Here is a 19,106-nt window from a genome sequence, read left to right as displayed (position 1 = left end):
AGAGAGAGAGAGAGAGAGAGAGAGAGAGAGAGAGAGAGAGAGAAGGGGATAGAAATAGGGAAGTATGTGTGTCGTCGTACCGACCTTCGACAATGGAGAAGCGTCACCATGACCACGGCGCCGATACCCGCCGACACTAAGGACACTATCACTAGAGTCAGCACCCATCCAAGTTCTCCAGGAGCTTCTGCAAAAAAAAAAAGAGCGAAAAAGCGAGCGATTAGAAGGCGAGCGCCGTCGTAAAGTAGCCGAGGACATAGCCGTGAGATTCTCTCTCGCGCCATCGAACCGTAAAGATCCACCGTCGTTTTCTTTTGCGGCGACGGCAAAAGAAAACGACGACGGTGTAAAAAGGATTGGTTCGTATACTTTGCCAGAGAGGAGGGAGCCATTTTACCGAGACGAGTCGTCGATGATTATGATGATGATGATGATGACGATTATGATGATGATGATGATGATGATGACTCTATTCGACCAACGAAGGCAAAAGCTTTTCGAAGCGGCGATATTTCGTATCCGATTCCGTTTCTAACTCGATCTTTTTATCCTGTAAACGCTCGAGCCGCCATTATCCCTCGGCCTTTCTTCTTCAAACCTTCTTTTTCCTCCTCTCTTATCGACCGAAACGACTACGTAACTCGTAAAAATCCCCCTTATTTTTTCCCACGAACGAAACGTTTATTATTATAGACCGGAAGCCATCGATACCTCGATCGATCTAAATCCAAATCACGAGCTTTCTCGTTTCGTTCTCGTCGTCACTATAGTGGAACGTCACTCGAGCAAGAAAAAATTGCGCCCGAAGATTCGTGTATACTCGCACGAATGTTTCGAATGTAAAATTGTCCGAGAGAAACCTCCACATAATTGGTCCATCCGCGTCCGGTTTCCGCTCAGCGGGATCCCCGACAAACTTTTATATACGCGAGCCTCCCCATTATTTCTGGGACGGATCAACGCCGCTGATCTCGGCTGGATTCTCGCCCGGTAACGAGACGAGAAATTAACGTAATCTAGAAATGAAATATAGTGTTCACTGACGCTTCGTTGAATCATCTGCGTGCGCTCAACGTAACAGTAGAAGACAATTTGAACGCTCAAAAATTACTTTCATTTATGAAATAATGGAAGCTGAAATATTTTCGAAACTATAATATCTAGCTTACACAATTTTTATCTCAGCTCAAAATCGTAAAAATTACTTTCATTTATGAAATAATGGACGTTGAAATATTTTCGAAACTATAATATCTAGCTTATACAATTTTTATCTCATATACTCGAATTAGAAATCGTAATATTAGAAATAGAAAAATTTTTATATTACATCGTTAGAATATTCTGGAATGCATCGAGGTTTAAATACGATTTTGGATAATTCGTGATAGAAAAATCAACCAATCACAACTCGCGAGACTTCTTTCCACCAATGAAACAGTAGATGTCGCTACGTGAGTCGAATTAGCGATCAAGTTTATTAACGTGTATCCAACGCGAGAGATTCGAGCATATCAGTGATAAAATATTTAAAAAACGAGAGAGAAAGAGAGAGAACGATCAGTGAATGGTTGGAATCGCTGCAGAAGAACGTTGCGAATGGCGGTTGTCAACGTTGAAACCTATATAACACTTGCCTCTCTTTGGAACGTTTCTTTTCATGTTTCGCGACGATTTTCCACGAACCACTTCTTGAGAGAGAAGAAGTCCATTTAACCAGTTTCCAGGCCGCGATTCTCACAGCTCGGATATCTCGCTTTCAACCGGTCGTCGAATAATATAGAGCGGTGACGATCTTAATTCTATATCTTAATTCTTTCGTCGAACGTTTCTCAGATCAGATTCAGAGCTTTAATCGAGAGCGTTTTCCGCGGAACGATTCAATTTCACAGCTCACTGACCCCCGTAAATGAGGGAAAATAACGAGTAAAACGTTCAGAGAAAGAGTAATCGACCAATCGTTTTTTTTTTAAAATTAAAAACGACTCGTTTCTTGCCACGATATTCCATACACGGATCTTGAACTATTAACAAACAGATGTTTTTTTATATCATATCTCGTTTAATTTCTTCGTGTATGGGGCGGATTGCAGACTGCTTAATAAAAAAACCCGTTGGAAAGCGTGAGAGCGTTTCTCACGTGTCTCGTCGAAAACGTAACCGTTGCTAAAAATCGTTTTTTACAATACCTCCCTATTGTGCGTTATTCTATTCGCCGCATCGTCGTGTTCCAGCTCGTCGATGCTCGCGGACAAAGGGTCCGTTCGAGAGGAAAGGAAAGAAAAAAGGGTGAAGAAATCGAAGTAAAGATATAAGCGAAATGTTGAAATGTGTCAAGAAACGTGACATTTTTACGTGCTCCAACTTATCGAAAACGTTTGTTTGAGTAGCTCCTATTCGCAACAACCCTCATGGAATCATGCTCCACCTTTGTATTCGAAAATTGTCCTCATGTTCCTAACTCGATCGAATTCGATAACTTTCAAGTATTAAGTAGAGTTTAACGAATCGCAGTTAAATCTACACGGAATCACTCGTTATAATATTATTTAATTCAAAACCGATAAAGAATTTCAAGCGGAAACAGAATACAGTTAATTTAATTTAAAAAAGTAACTAATTAAAAATAAAATTACTTCAAGTAATCAAACGTTGAAATAGTCAAAATTTATTCAAGTTATTATAATTTATTCAAGCTGTTACAATTGATCCGTTTTATTATTATACATGTTTGAGGGAAAAGTAACTTTAACAACAATTAATTAAATCGAAAAATTTAATGGTGTTTCAATTCAAGTTCTTAACTTAACTTAAAATTCTGTTTATTTTCGTCAAACTGTCTTCTCCATCTCGCTCCTAACGCGAACTGTGTGCGTGAAATCGAGGGGAGACCGAGAAAGAGCGGACGGGAACGGAAAAAAAAAAAAAAAAGAAAGAGGAGGAAGAAGAAGAGGTTCGAGTTAACACGCGACAGCGTGTAAGTTCGAATTAACCTAGTCGCGTGGAGAGCGGCGAGAGGGGCGCAGGCCTCGGTCTATCAGTGTCACTTTTTTTGACGTAACAACGCGCACGCTACGACCGATAACCGGCCCACGACACAGTGTTATCGATCATCCTCGCCTAGGATAATCCGTGCGCGTTAACTCTCGTGGCGCGCGAACATCGTCGTTTTACGAGTCCTGTTACAAACTCGGGTTGCTTCGAATAGAGAGAGAGGGGGGGAAGAATGAGAGAGAGAGAGAGAGAGAGCCGTTTCGATTTTTTCGAGAACGTCCCTCATCTCGAATTCCCTTCTGTCAGAAACGAATCAAGCGTGGAAAAAGGGACGTGTTTCTGTGTTCGATGTTTCGAACCTTTGTACGCCTGTCGATTTCGCGTCAACCGTAAGAAATCCGTTCGACCATCCAACTTTCGAATTTCGTCGAGTGGCGAGAATATATCTATATATATATCTATATATCTATATATATATATATATATACATATCTGGGCTCGATTATGAGGAGACATTGGCTTTCTCGTTCGCAGAGATAACGAATGGAAAATGGAAATTTTTATTGCTACGATATTCGTTTCGTACACGATTCGCGTATTTGGAAAAGGCGGGAGTAAAGCGCGAGTCGTTTCGTTTCGTTCCTCTCGGTGGCAAAATGGGCGGCGATAAATGGCGAGATGTTCGCCGAGATGTTCGCCGATTGGCCGATCGTTCGATCTTCAGGTTGGCCATTAACCGCGGCAAAGATCGAAGGGATCTGTCGATATTTCACGATCGTTTTAATCTCGTTAGACGGTTTTGCCATTCGTTCGTAATGCATCGCGATACTCCATCGATCGATTCCTTCTGCTCTCCCCTTCCATTCCTTCGTTTATTATCCTTCTCTTTTTTTATCGATCATCCTTCTATCTCCGCTTTTACTTCCCTCCTCGGATTAATTTTATTTCTTATTCCTTTTTTCGAAGGATCCTTTCCGAAAAAATTTTCCGAAATATTTTAAAAAAGGGCGCCGTTGTTTGTAACCTGTCTGGCTCGACGATGTGCGCGCGTGTGTATCGAGGCGTTTAACATCAACCAGGTTGCAATTTACATTTCTTGGAAAGAAAGAGGGAGACGCGTTTCTCGTTTTACCAAAGGAAATCGTAAAAACGACGGTATATTTGCAACAATGCGCCGTACTTTTCGCGCAGAATGTCGGCCACGCGCAGGAGGAGGATCATATTTATTCAAACGAGTCGATAAGAAAACTACCGGATGGACTTGTCCCAACCCTTGTCTCCGGTTGTATTTTTCACCTTAACCCATCGAAACGACTCCACCGGTTAATAAATTCGTGGCGACCAGAATTTCTTTCGGCCCGTTCTTAGCCCCTCCCCTCGACGTTTTATGTACCTCACCTATGTTCATAATGCATCCCTCGTTACTTTCCTTCCTTCCGCTTTATTCGATTATACAATTCGATCGAAGAAAAACTTACGAGTTTTCAACAATAATCCCGAATACACGTTCGATCGATCGATTCTTTCGTAGAAAGTGTCTCTCCTATATAATATTTTCTTTTCGATTAAAATTAATACGGGATGAGGTTATATGTACACCTATGGGAGAATTTTCACGAAGCAGATGCTCTCGTAACATGCGAAAGACGCGTGGAATGCAAACGGACAACCGGTATGATTTACGCTTGTTCGTTGTCGCACCTGAAAAATTCTCGCTTGACGACGGCATTTTTCTCGTGTTCTCGGCCCAAGCCCCTCTCCTCTCTCCTCTTCCAGCTTCGAATTACCGAGGTTCGACAGGTAGTCGGCCTTTCTTCGGCCCGTCATTTATCGGGGGCCGCGTATAAATGAATTTTTTCTCGCTTCTCTCTGGTGGCGTGCAGTGGCCGGCGTTCCGTAGCCGGAATCTAATTTTTGATTTGTAAGCTCGTCCGTGGGGGGTCGACGTGCACGAGGACGCCGCCTGTACCATCGATTCCCCGCCAACATTTTACACGTGTTTGCCTGCCACTGACGACACTCCATCCCTCCCTCTCCTCGACACGCAACCGACTCGCGTTTATTTACGATTTATGCGAGCATCGTCCGTTTCGCGGAACGTCGTGAAACAGGTGTGAAAAAAGCGGGATACCAATGGCCACCCAACCGATATCTTTTCGCGATATAATTTTCTATATCGAGATGATGAAAAGTGAGCTTCGATCTTCCTCGATCCCAGATTCGAACGCGTTCAATTATCATTCATTTCAACCGATTTTTCTACGATCGTTGTGTAAAATCGATAAAATTGAGTGCGAATTGAACGTGAAAACGCACAAAAAATACGCAATCGATCGAAAATTTCTGCCAAATTCGAACGCGTCCAATTATCATTCATTTCATTCGGCTTAACCGATCTTTCTACGATCGTTCTGTAAAATCGATAAAATTAAGTGCGAATTGAAAACGCACAAAAAATACGCAATCGATCGAAATTTTTTGCCAAATTCGAACGCATCCAATTATCATTCACTTCATTCGGCTTAACCGATTTTTCTACGATCGTTGTGTAAAATCGATAAAATCGATAAAATTAAGTGCGAATTGAAAATGCACAAAAAATACGCAATCGATCGAAATTTTTTGCCAAATTCGAACGCGTCCAATTATCATTCACTTCATTCGGCTTAACCGATTTTTGTACGATCGTTGTGCAAAATGGATAAAATTGAACGCGCACTTTGATTTTCTTCAATTCGCACTCGCGACGTATTCGAAGATAGTTGAACGGATTCGAACACGTTCAATTATCTTTCATTAACCGAATAAAAAATATCAATCGAAAATTTCGATTCGAAAATTTTCCCCGGATTCGAACGTTATTATCTTTCATTTCGTTCGGTTTAACCGACTCGTACAATCATTGTGTAAAATCGATAATTGCGGCGTTGTTCCTTCGAGCACCTGGAGGATTTCACGAATCGTGATCCGACTCTGATCGCACCACAGCGATTCGCTCGCCGTTTCTAACGCAAAAGCGTTAAATGGGAAAATACGTTTCGAAATCTATTACGCAAACCTATTAATTTCGAGTCGAATCACGCTCGCCTCGTTTTCGCTTCGTACACGCGAACAGATCCGATTCGAACCGAGTATCGGTTCGATACATTAATCATCGGTGTCGTCCCGATACGTATCGACTGTTTGACAGCCCATATCCACACTGCTTTTTATGAATTATCCAATATATGGTTTCAGGGCCGGTTCATCGAGTTTCACCCTCCCTCCCCTCCTCCCTTTTCGCACCGTACCCGTATATTACGGAGTCGTTTCTCGTACAGCTACGCACCACGTTTATTATTAATAAACGACCTACCGGGGTGTTTTAACGTTTTTAACCGGCCGCATTATTTTCGCATTCTTCTTCTTCTTCTTCTTCCTCGAGAAGAGAGAGAGAGAGAGGGAATCGTGGACGGGTGCTAAGTGATTTCGAACGTATTACATGTATGATATGAGGATGCATTTCGTGCAAAATTATATATTCGTCTTTAATAACAAGCGTAATTAAAAATTTTTCTTTTCTTTTTTTTCGTTTCATCTCGACTTTTTCTTTCGCGATCTCTCGGTGTCTTTGAAAATTTCGAGTAATTCATCCATCGAAGGGTAATGATAAAATTGAAGAAAGAAGGAAAGGAGAAAATATTCATCGACGAGAAAACTCCCTTGCGTCTTCGATCCCGAGTGAAATTGCTCCGTTCAATTTCCGCGGTCGGAAATATCGGAAATATTTACCTTTATTGCCGATAAATTTGTAACCGTGGCTAACTTGTAATTTGTAAAGGATGATAAGTAAGAAACGGGACGGTTCGATCGTAACTTTTATCGATAACAATTTCATTTCGCTAAAACGACGTGGTGCCAATCGTATTTCCTCCCCCTCCTTCCCCATCGAATTTATTCCCGATCGAATTACCATTATACATCGCATAGCATACGTCCATTTTCTCGAGATACGTTCGCGGTTGCCGATGATTGGACGCTATTCACTCGCTTCCGTTTCCACACAGCCGCATCCTCTCCATCCTCCTCTCGCCATCCAACCTCTCTCTTTCTCTCTCTTTCTCCCTCGATAATTCTCCTTTCGTCCTCCATATTTCACGCGACGTTTAATTACGAGCGTTTATCACGTTGTCAAGGTGACGCGACGTGCGAGGTAACGGAGGAGAGGGAAAGAAGTTTCTCATTCATCGGCGCGCATGCGTATTGTACGATTACGTCGCGTGGACGTACACCGTGGCTGTGTGTACAGTTAGCGACAAAATAATTAAGCAGAGGACGGCGTTCAAAGGACAGTTCTTGCTTCTCTACCATCGGGCGGGATCCTTGAATTGCGACTCTCCTTCGGCTAATTACGGAGAGGAGTTACGCAACCGCGTTCACCACACGTGTACATACGCCGTTCATTAATCATCATTAAGGAACGATTCGCGCCGTGCGTCCTGATAACGTTCCGCGTGGAGAAGCCTCCAATCTCTCCTCCCCCTCCCTCGGTCGAGAGATTTCGCGACATAAAAGGAGGAAGCTCGTCTCTCTCTCTCTCTCTCTCTCTGTTAACAACAAGCAAATACATTCTTCTCTATTCTATTCCGACTATTCTATTCAGCCGGACGAAGGTGATGTAAACACACCGTTTGAAAACTTTCTCGCGAGATCGAGTCGAGGGAAGAGGAGAAAGGGTGAAACACACGGATGTATCTTATCCTTCTCCTGAGAGGAGCTCGTCCACGATAAAAATGTCGTTTAAACGACTTGCGTATCTATTATCCTTTTCCAGACTCGTAAAAAGAACAAAAAAAAAAAAAAAAAAAAGGAAAGATTCCCTTAATCGCGTTTCATCTTACAAACAACGATCGAACGGAACGACGATTATTACACTCGCCACGATTACTCTCCCCGTGATTTTCTAGACGCCTCCGGCTCGCGTTTAATCACCCTCCAACCGCCCGACAACAGCGACGCGAAGCGGCCGGGAGGGGAAGAACGGAGAGAAGGAAAGAAGGGACGAGAAATAAAACGCCGCGTGGGTCCGAAGAGAGTGGCGCAAAGGGAGCGGAGAGACGTGGAGTGGGGGGAGAGGAGGGAGGGAGGGATCCTTCGAAAATCGGCAAATTATACCGACCGATATGCCGCTGCTTCTCGGTATCTACCGGCCAATAAATATGTCATTAAGAGGAATAATTTATCGATGGAGGCTCTCCCCCCTCCCTATCCCTCGCTTTGCGCCCGTTTACACGCTCGTGTGCGCCCCTGGAACGGATGCTGCTCGCCTCGCGATAATTGAGCCGTCGCCCGCCACCACGCAGCGCCAATTTTAATCGGCCTCGGTTTTTTCGCCTCCGCGGGCGAAATCCGCGATCATCGTCCTCGCACGCCGCCCCTCTCTCTCTCTCTCTCTCTCTCATGTCTCCATCCCCCTTCGTTCTTCTCTTCTCTCGCCCCAAGGTAACCGACGATTCTCTTATTTCCTCCTTCGTTCTTGATTCTCTATTCCCTCTCTTGTGCTCATGCTCCTCTTCCACGGTTCTTCTCGGGTTATTCGGTTTGCTGCTCGTTTTTACCGTTAATCGGGCGCTTTGTAACTGTCCAGGGGAGGCGGGAGAGGAGAAAGGGAGGCACCGACAATTACAAGCTCTTAAGGTTATCTCGTCGCTTGTTTTTTCGGCTCTATTTCCCCCTCCTCCTTCTTCTCTTCCTTTCGTCTCTTTTTGCCTCGCAACCGCGGTGGTTTTAGAAGAAGAGATCGGCTCGAGGGAATCGATTTTCCTTTCTTCTTTCGGCTCGATGGAAAAGGCTGTTTTCAGAAGATGGCAAATTCTATTTCTTTCCTTCTTTCTTTCCTTCTTTCGATCAGGTGAGAAGAGATCTTTATTTTTCCTTTCGTTTATGGAATTCGGGCGAAAAAATGCGAGTTTCTTCGTTGGATCCTCGAGTCGAGAGAATCGAACAATTTTTTTCGTAAAATCGAGCGTATTTACTTGGAGAGAAAAAATGAGCGGAGAGTGGGTCGAAAGGTGAATTTCGCGAGATTACTCGAGAAATTAGTCGGCCGGTCGGTCGTAAATAAAAGTGGCGCGATCGAGGATTTTTAAGAGCGCCGCTCGATAGGCCATCTCCGACTACCTGATGGCTCGATATATCCCGCAGCTTCGTCCGATTCATTATATATTCACAGATTTTATCCTCGTCCAGCTCGCTACCAGCTGTGGAAATAGTCGCGCCGAATAAATCATAAGGAAACCGCAACTATATACCTGAGCAATTAAGCAGACCGCAGAGGGATCTTAATGTCTTAATAGCGATGCGGTTTCCGTCCTTTCCCGGAATGCTTGCTTCTTTGGATTCCAGTTGGGATCGTTAATTAATGGCTCGTATTTTTTCTTGAAATTCTTCAATTTCCTTCCTTTCGTTCCTCTAATCGAGGCGATAAATATCGATTAAAAGAACGACGAACTAATTGCAAATAAAAAAAAAATATATATATATATATATGTGTGCGCGCGTGTAACGAGTTAATTGACTTGGACGACCGCCAATTTTCCTCCTATACCCCAAGCAACTATAAAATTTAATTCAATTTTATTTACGATCAAATTTTTCCAGATAGACACGCGCGATTAAAAAGAAACGAGAGATATACGACGATGGGTTCGAAGGGTTCGAGGTTTGCTGCACGACGGCAAATCACTTTTACTCGCCCCTTTACGAGCTTTCGAGAAACCCGTGGGTCCGGTACGGAAGAATGTCCAGTGAGAATCGTCCAGGGACCTCGTACCTTGCACCCTGCGTCACGCATCCGACTCGGTCGGTTGTCAAAAGATATTTAAGCACGATCCTCGACTCTCCTAAATGCTCGTGTAAACAAAGATCGCGTTCCGAAAGCGACTGTCCTTCAAAAATTTACGACGCTACAGTTTCCTCGCTGAATCGATACAATTATTAACTCAACTTTGTTTTTCCTTCTCTAAATATTCCCACCTTGCACGTATTTCTTTAATCACGATATCAAGATGATTCATTTTCCCTTTGTACTTTTACAGTATATATTTATCTATTATCGTATTATTTGTTTGCAATTGTGATACACTTGTGTTTCGAAAAACGTGTCCGTTTCGCTTTCAGAACCGCGTATTTATAGGCTCGTTTTCACAGGACAGGTATTTCTATGAAGTGACCGATACACGGCGCTATCGTACGCTTTCTCGAAAACACGTCGTAATTCACCGCGCGAGACGTTCACCGTTAATCGTTCCGACTCCCTTTTATAAAACGATAACGCGAGACCGAGCCGCCTTAATCGGGCGTAAATCATCTCGTTACTTCGATTAAACGAAGGCGAAAAACTAAAGTGAAACTAAAGGTTGTATTTCGAATCCTTCCAATTTAGTCAACCGCTGTAACGAGTTAATCGAAGAGACCGTGCCGGTGGCGCCACACCGACCAATGGGCCAAAGTGGAACTCGAGTTCGGCGTTTGGCAACGCGATTGGTCATTGTTTCGTGCGCTACACGAAGGGATTCTTCTCCACGTTTTCAAGAGGGCTCTTCAAGATATTGCCACTCCTTTTTTTTCGATTTTTCTTCAAATATCATCGGGCTTATTAAATTGCCAGGAAAGAATACGATTTGTACATCGTGAGATAAGAATTGATTCTCGAATCGAGAAAAAATAGAATCGGATTCTTTTCAACGCGAACGAAAATTTATTATAATCAAAACGTTAATTCTAAAAGAGAAAAATATTACTTCATGACCGTGTCGAACTACAAAATTTTATTCAACGCGCGATTATTTTTCAAACTATCTATATTTCACGAATGAGTAAAACTAAGTAATATTCGATTGCGACACATTAATCTGGAATCAAAAGTACGCATTAATAGCGCGGCAGTCGTGTCATTACTGATCCTAACGCGATTATTATCCATCTGTATAGAGCGGCGATGGAATTATACTGCTTTCACGGCCACTCAATTGCCATCTCGGAACTATAATCGAGATAAAACCGTAGAACGGCGGTTCATAGAGATGGTGATTGAAAATATGTGTAAGATGTACACACGGGGTTGGGGCCAGTTGCGTGGACGGACGCCACGCACACTGGGGGGGATATAAGCGAATAAAGAAACGGCCGAGAACGGATCCATCACCGGGTGGGACGATCGTTCGCCCGACTTATCCGTCATCCGATCTAAGGTCCGTCACCAGCTTCCCTGTCCGCCAAGGTGTGGCAACGAAGAAACGGTCGAATCAAACCGGCGTGGGTCACGCACAAGGAATGTTATTCAAGAGAGATGCTCCCATTTTTATAACGATACGAAGTTTTGCCGAATTATAATCTAAAAGGGATTTTAATTCTTGACAAGAGAGAGTAAAAGTGTACAAAATACGCAAGTTTTTTTTTCTATATCTTTTTCCACATTTCATCGAAGTAACAAAACGATCTTCAAAATATACAAAGTACAGTTTATCACTTTTGCTCGATAAATCGAATCATATTTTTTTTCCTCTCGTTGACGGCTCAACATTCTTGATTTCACGAGATTAAATAAGAAAACTGACTAATTTCTACTCGAGACGATCCACTGTTCGGATAATCGGAAGCGGCCAACGCACACAAATCGCAGCAACATCCAACGTTACGTGGGACCATCCCGCATCTCGTTTGCCCATCAATCTCGCCGCGGCTCGTTCGTTGAAGCGTTCAATCATCGGGATTACTCGGGGATAAAAATCGGAGGCGTTCATAATGTTTTCAACAACGCGAATCGCTCATTCGTCCGCGGAACATCGTCGTAAACCCGGCAACGTTCAATCGTGAAAATTCTCAGGGAGGCCGATTCACCCTTCTTCCACCGCGTTTCTCCTTCGAGAAATAATCTCCTCGGGCTACGCGAGCCAACATCGAGTTAACGGAATCATTCATACTTTACGTCGTGTATACGTGAAAGCAGGCACTTGGTACACATCAACGTCACTTGAGCGCCCGCGTCGAGCAAAAGAATAGAATCGAGTGGATCTCCACGTAGACAGAGAGGTGCACTTCTTCGAGGGGAACGGAGGGTCGTAATCGGTAAATGGTCACGAGGGAAACAAAGCGGGCATTATAGCTGTTTGGGAGCTGCTTGGTACCGACTTTGATGCCTCTACATTCCTGTCCATCCACTTCCATGCACCATTTTCATTACAATCGCGATTACAATCGTGCTTTTGCTGCCAGGCTGGATTAATACGATCAAAACGATGCAAACGGGACGAGTAAATATAAGAAAATAATGTTACATAGGTACCATTTTACCAGAAAGATTCATTTTGTTTCTTCTTTAAATTTTTTGAACAACAGATTTTATCAGATTTTTTAAAACAAGTTTCGTTTTTTTATCATCGATATGAGTGGTTCCAATTAGATTGTTGTTGAAGAATGGTCGGAAGAAACATTTGAAACATTTTCACGAAAGATGGATCGGCCGAGGGAAAGATAGAAAGAATGACTAATAGCGCGTTCGAAGTAAAACCAAGATAAGGATCTTGTCAAAATTCGAAGAGTGATAAATTTCCATAAGATATCGCATTCGTGACGGCATTTTGAAATAGGAAGCATAAAAACATTCTTTCAACGTAATAAAACGTTTTACCGTTTGCAGTTTGATCCTTTAATCCGGGGACACTCTGTATAACAAGATCAAAGAGCAACAACTATATATCTCGAGTTAAACATCTTTAGAGTTTAAGAGAAATAGCTCGTTCACGTCCATTTTCCACATTTTCTGAAACGTTTCTATCGTCACGATACAAAGAACGATAAATTTGAGAAAGAAAATATAATTGGCTAGGCGACATAAAGGAGAAAATATGGATCGAAATTCAAGAAAAAAAAAAAAAAAAGAACTACGTTATTTCGAACGAAAATTCGTCGATTTGCCACATTCATTTTCCACATTTTCTGAAACGTTGTATCGTCACGATACAAAGAACGATAAATTTGAGAAAGAAAATATAATTGGCTAGGCGACATAAAGGAGAAAATATGGATCGAAATTCAAGAAAAAAAAAAAAAAAAAGAACTACGTTATTTCGAACGAAAATTCGTCGATTTGCCACGGGCGACGCGGTGGTATTTCTATCGGTTCTAATGTACCGAACACAGCCGGCTGTTAACAACTTTTTTTCCTCCTCGCGAGCGCTCGCGTCGCGTGAAACAAGATAAGGAAAGAAACGAGGGATAAATAACCGTGGCTACCTCTCGCCTACCATCCTCTCCCAACCAACGAGAATTCCTAACTTCGTGCGTGCGCGTGTGTGGGTCCCGCCATGGTGGGGGAAGAGAAGAAAAGGAGGGGAAGAGGAACGCGGATGTTTCCGGAACCCGATGGATGGCCCGTGTTTTCGAGATAAGCCGGCCAAGTTCGGCATAGTTCGGTAAATGGGAACGATATCGAGACGGGCGTGTTGGGAAACACGCGACGGTCTGTCTCCTCCCCGGTAATCGACGTGCCTCGTAATCTTAATTACCCGAAATACCGGCAAAGGGGAATCGCGTAGCTCGGTGTGTATCGATACAGAGACGTCCAACCAAGCTTGTTAAGTGCGATCGTCGTGAGAACTTTTATGCGCGCGCTCCATCATCGAGAGAAGGGAATGAAGTCCAATCGGATATATATATATATATATACGCACCTGCTTTTAAGAGGAAAGGACGGATAGGAAGGAGAATCGTTTTAAAATCGTTTAAAATCGAGCGAGGAATAATTCGTCGAATAAAATTGTTATTCATTGCTCGCGTAAATTTTAATTGGAACTCGAAGGTGGTCGCTTTTACGAAACTCGAGGATCAATTTACGCGTATTTGCTTCCATTATTTTATAGGTGATAGTCGTGAGTCGGAACTCGTTAAGGCTCTCGTTAAGCGCAACCCACGTGGAGATGCGCATAACGATTATGTTATATTCTGCAAGACGCGGATCTCGAGTTTAAAACCATTTACAATCGGCACATCGGTGTTTTTTGTTACCGATATCGAATGTTTTTTTTCTTTTACGAAATTTTCTTAAAAATTTTTTCATCTGACGCAACTGCCTTCCCGCGGTTTTCTTGAATCCAAATATCGTATATAATTCATATCAACACTCGAGTGATTCTCGCCGATTAATTCATATCGTTTTCTGAATAATTAATTCATGTTAATTCATATATAGTTTTGGAACACGCGACGACAAGAGACGATGAAAAAGTCGTGGGAAGATGGCGCTGAAAACGCTCGCTTCACTTCAGAGCGGATTAACGATTCTCTCGAGCGCCGTTTGTTTGCGTATAATTAATTAATTACTGCTATCCGGTTTCAACTTGCTATGCAAATATTAGGTGTGCAAACTTTCTTCCCCTTTTTTTCTACCATCATAACTTCTGTTCGTGGCGTCATTCGAAAGATCGTTCTTTCGTTTTTTAAGAAGAACGCTCTGAAAGTTTCCAATTCTGTGCAACAATTTCGCTACAATATGGCGTCCCTACAATATAACCCCTCTCGTTCCTCGTCGCTGCTTACTCTTTGCATTCCAGTTCAGGAAATCAGTTGTCGAAGCTATTGAAATAGTTTATGCGCCACTAAGAGAAACACACGCAAAAAGTGATACCAAAGATTTAAAGCCGGAAATTTTAATTTGGAAGATCGACGATCAGGTTCAAGCGACTTAGAGGAATCGACGAGAATTGGCGGAAAATCTTGAATTTGGAAAAAAGAAGGGGGAAAAACAACCTATTTTCACATGATAGAATTTCTTCCCTTTCGTTCCGTGGAACGAGACACGCTCGTTCTGCCGCGTGAATCATCACGTTCCCGTTGAATTATTACACGTCACTTGTTCCCCGTTTAACGCGTCCAACGTCCATCTTACAATCACTGGAAAGCTTTAACTAGAATTTCTACGAAAGTCGAACTGAAAAGAAAAGAAAAAGAGAAGAAGAAAGAAAACTCGATCTACATCTTCTAAAATTTAAAAATAACCAAAGGCCCAAACGAAGGATTCGCACATTTTTTACTCGAATCGGTTTATTTGCGCGGAGAGCGAGCGAGCGAGCGAGCGAGAAAGAAAGACAGAGCGAGAGAGAGAGAGAACAATCGCTCGGCGGGACGCCGCGGATTAACCGTAAGCGGCCGATAAATGGGAGCGCACGTAACGAATCGAGGTGCACGCAATCAAAAAGGAGGGAGGGCTCGAGCGCGCACGAGTGCACGGTAGCCCTGCAGCGCGCAAGGAACCGCTGCCAATAAATCTACGTGGGCGAGATTGCCTCTAAGATTAAAAGTGCGCGGCTCGGGGGATCGAGCGTATAAAAGCGAACGAGGGGGGAACGGGAGGGGCCGTCGAAAAATTTTCGCTCGCACGAAAGGAGGGGGGGCGAACCCCTCCCTCCCCCTCTTCGCTCTCGTTTGCATCCTCGTGGGGCGCGAATCGGCCTGTGTTCCTTCGCTTTTTTCCTTTTTTTCTTTTTTTCCTCGAACTCGAACATGCGACATCTCTCGATTATATTCGAGGCTCAATTAAACGGGGGATTTATCGCCCGATATATCCTCGTTTGCGCGAAAGCGAGCGAGTTTTGGGATTCGTCTCGTAACCGTCCAAGATTAACTTAGATCGAATCGACTTGCTTTTCAAAATCGTTGAATCTGTCCAGACGAGGTGCAATACTTTTCTTTACGTCGCTTGACATTCTCGAGAAAAGAACGAGAAGAGAAAGCCCGCGCGACAGAGAGAGAAAAGAAGAGGGCCGATATATGGAGACGGCGAAACTCGAGAGGATGTCCTGTCGAAAGTACAATCGTATTCGAACGAGCGTCGAATTGGCGCGGTATCGCGTGATTAAACGAGGCACGGACGAGGGATCATCCGGTTGCGCGTTCGAAATGGAGGGACGCCGCCACCACGTTTCTTGCAGTAGTCGTGTTAGCGTGTTTCTTTGCGGTTGTCGGCACTCACGGTCGTTGGACGCGATCCGCCACTCGTTTTGCCGATCGGACGGATCGGTTTCGTGAAATCGTTGATGGAAAATCGCGTCGATCCCCTTTTTTATCGATAGAGCGATTCCATCGTCGCGTGGTTTCACGCGGTTACAATTCACAATCCGTCCGATTAACAGGGAATTCTCTCTCTCTCTCTTTCTCTTTCACGGCAAAGAAACACGCCAACCGTAATTTGCAAACGTCTCTCGAGAACGTCGTCCTTTCGAGTGGTTCCAAAGCGACACGTTCGAGAGCTCGAATTAAGTTTTCTCTCTTCATTCTCGCCTCTCCTCTCGAGAGCCGCTATCTCGTAATTATTACGTCGCGGAAGACGGCAAGTGACGATTATCCCTCCCCCTGCCTATTTTTCCAAAACGCAATGGCGGCCGAAACGAGAATACGATCTTATCCACGACTCATCCACCTCGAGTCTCGAAATTTTCAGAAGGCAAATTTTCAGTTTCCCTCGTTTCTTCTATTATTCTTCCCCGTGGGAATAATAATAATAATAATAATAATAATAATAATAATAATAATAATAATAATAATAATATGGAGAGGGAGAAGACGAGAGACGAGAAGCGTTTATTAATCGCGCGGAGAGGAGGGGGTGGAGGCGGGCGAAAAAGGGGATGGGAGAGTCGCACGGTAGGATGCACAGGAGGGGCTGCCATTTTCGTGGCGCGGCGCAACAGAGGCGTAATAACCGGTGGAATTCGTGGTAATGGCGATAATGCGTGGCTGGAACGATGGGGCCCGTAGGGGCTAAAACGAGGAGGGGGGCGGCTGCGCCTCGAACAGGCCTCGAAACGAGAGAGAGGTGGGGCACCCTTCTCCACACTCGATACTCGACACTTACGCGCGTACTTGCACGCTCTGGCTCGCGTACGTGCGAACCTCGGTCCTTCGGGATCGAGAGGCGGCTGGCCTCCTGATTGGACGAATTCTTCCAATCGAACGTACACGCGGCCTCTCTCTCTCTCTCTTTCTCTCTCTCTCTCTTCTCTCTCTCCCTCCCTTCCCCTCCCCCGAGAGAACCCTTTTCAATCAACCACCTCGTTTCGATCTCGAACGTTCCCGTTCGAGAGAGCAATGGTCGATTGGATTCCGTTTGTCCCTCGCCAATATACCTTGTTCGTTTTACGGCCGATTTTATTGTTTCCGATATCCGATTTCAATTAATCAGCTCGCCTCCTTGGAGGGACGGACGGTATCGGGTTGAGCGCGGGGGGGGTGAATAAGAGTTTCTTTAATAATTCGGAGCGAACCGAGCGGCGGATTTTCAATTTAAACTTCTTCGATTACAAACGCGTTAACTCGATCGAAGGGAAGAGGGTAAAGCGAATCAAGAAAATGGCGAGGGGAGAGGCATATAGGAGTGGTCGGATCGGGCCTCCGATTGGTCGAAACGGGTGAGCCGGATGCGGAGGTCGGGCCAAAGCGAGGGCGAGCTCTTGAATTATCCGTCTTAATTTGTCCGTCACGAGAATTAGCGCGAGTCGAATGAGGGACGCGGAGGGGAGGGAGGGAGGGATCCCGCGCGAGAGAGCACGAACGCGGGCCTCCCATGGCGCATCCAAACGATCGACCTTTCGCCCTTTCCCCTCCAAGCCTATACACCTATACTCCCTTTCCATTCTTTCCTTCCTCGAGTTTCAATCAATTTCCCCCTTTATCGATTATCGCGTCCTCCTTTATGTATCGATACTCGATACTCGATGCTCTCGCGTTTCAACCTTTCTTTCAACGCGATTCGTTGTTTAATTATATTTGATTTAGGGATTTGCGCACAAGTCCTGACGTTTCATCTATACGACGTTAAAATAAGGTTCGCTTCGTTTATCCCTAATAGAGGATTCTCGGTTTCTAACGTGCTGCCTAACCATCGAAAGGTTCCGTAATGAAATCGCTTCCCCCCACCCCTTTCAGGTTCTTTTATTATGCAAAGGAGAAGGAACGAGATACTTGACTCGAGTTGGAACATCGCCGTGCATCACCGATAATAGCCCTCATTTTCTCGGTTACGTTATCCATTCCAACGAGCGAAGTTAAGCCCCACGAAAATTCTTCCAACGAAGAAGGACTTTGCAACGAAGGGCCTTCACTTTGGACAGAGTTAAACCTCGTCTCGAGCATCATCATGAGAAAGCTGTTTGCTCGGCAAATACGCCGCAAATACGGTGGAGTATGTACAAAAAAAAGAAAAAAGAATAATAATCCTTAATGTTGCTACCAAGAGACTCCTTTTCCCAACTCCTAACTTTTCGAGTGAGGTCCGATTGAAGTGGTGACGGGAGGAACTACACTCCGCCCGACACTAGTAACGTCATCTTGCGGAGATGACGCGAAAGAAAACAGACGGACAAAGGATCTTAATTAAAAGCGGAAGGTGGAAGGGGCAGTTCGAGCGAACGAGTTTACTCTCTTGTATACGTTTCGACTTTACACGTACGCTTGGAATGTCTTGGAATATCTTGGCCGAGTTTGGAAAATTGATGGTGGTTGAAAGGAAACGAGGAGCGAGTGTCTCCACTTACCGAGAGTGCCGTCGAGGGAAAAGGAATGCCTGTCGTTTCTCCACGCCCACGAGCACAAATCACAGGTGGTGAGTCCGTCGGTGGTAACACCCTCCTCTGGTAAATAAGGTGGCCTAGGCGGCGGTGGCACGAAGCTCCCGATCACAGCCCAAAGCGAGTCGACGTCGTTCCCGACGCCCGTGTAGTACAGCAATTCTTCCTCGGCCACACCGGCGAACCAGTCCATGTCGTTCACGCCCGGGTGAACCGTGTTGGTGCTTGGCGTGCTCGTGCTGCCCACCGTCACCTGCAATGTCAATCGCACCATCGCACCATTTTCACAACACGTTTCAACACTTTCATTCCACGCTTCAAGCTGGAATTGAATTTTAATTTCTGAACGCGAATTCGAATTGGAAAAAGATGATCGAGAAGATATATCATCTCTGCGATGATGCAGAGATCGCGCTCACTGAATCACCGGTACTAAATAATGAGTAAAAAAGTGCACCGTTCGTTTCGTCGCTCGAAGCGGTTGTTGTACGAGAGAGCGGCACTTTGTGA

General features: G+C 44.4%; 1 protein-coding gene across 4 annotated transcripts in view; it reads right to left on the bottom strand.

Moving 5' to 3' along the window:
• The window catches only part of LOC122710325 (TSC22 domain family protein 1), a 123,001-nt gene that overhangs the window by 10,562 nt on the left and 93,333 nt on the right, over window positions 1-19,106 (bottom strand). For all 4 annotated transcript variants that reach the window (XM_043928093.1, XM_043928091.1, XM_043928092.1 and 1 more), the window contains exons 2-3: window positions 18,564-18,849; window positions 85-187 (exon numbers count right to left, since the gene is read on the bottom strand). In XM_043928093.1, the coding sequence (XP_043784028.1) occupies window positions 85-187; window positions 18,564-18,789 (329 nt within the window). In that variant the 5' untranslated portion in view covers window positions 18,790-18,849. The remainder of the gene's footprint in view (window positions 1-84; window positions 188-18,563; window positions 18,850-19,106) is intronic.

This window comes from Apis laboriosa, unplaced genomic scaffold (genome assembly GCF_014066325.1).
Source record: "Apis laboriosa isolate Shangri-la unplaced genomic scaffold, ASM1406632v1 scaffold14551_cov152, whole genome shotgun sequence".
NCBI lineage: Eukaryota > Metazoa > Arthropoda > Insecta > Hymenoptera > Apidae > Apis > Apis laboriosa.
The sequence above is the reverse complement of the archived record's forward strand: the minus strand, read 5'-3'. Positions and strand labels throughout refer to the sequence as shown.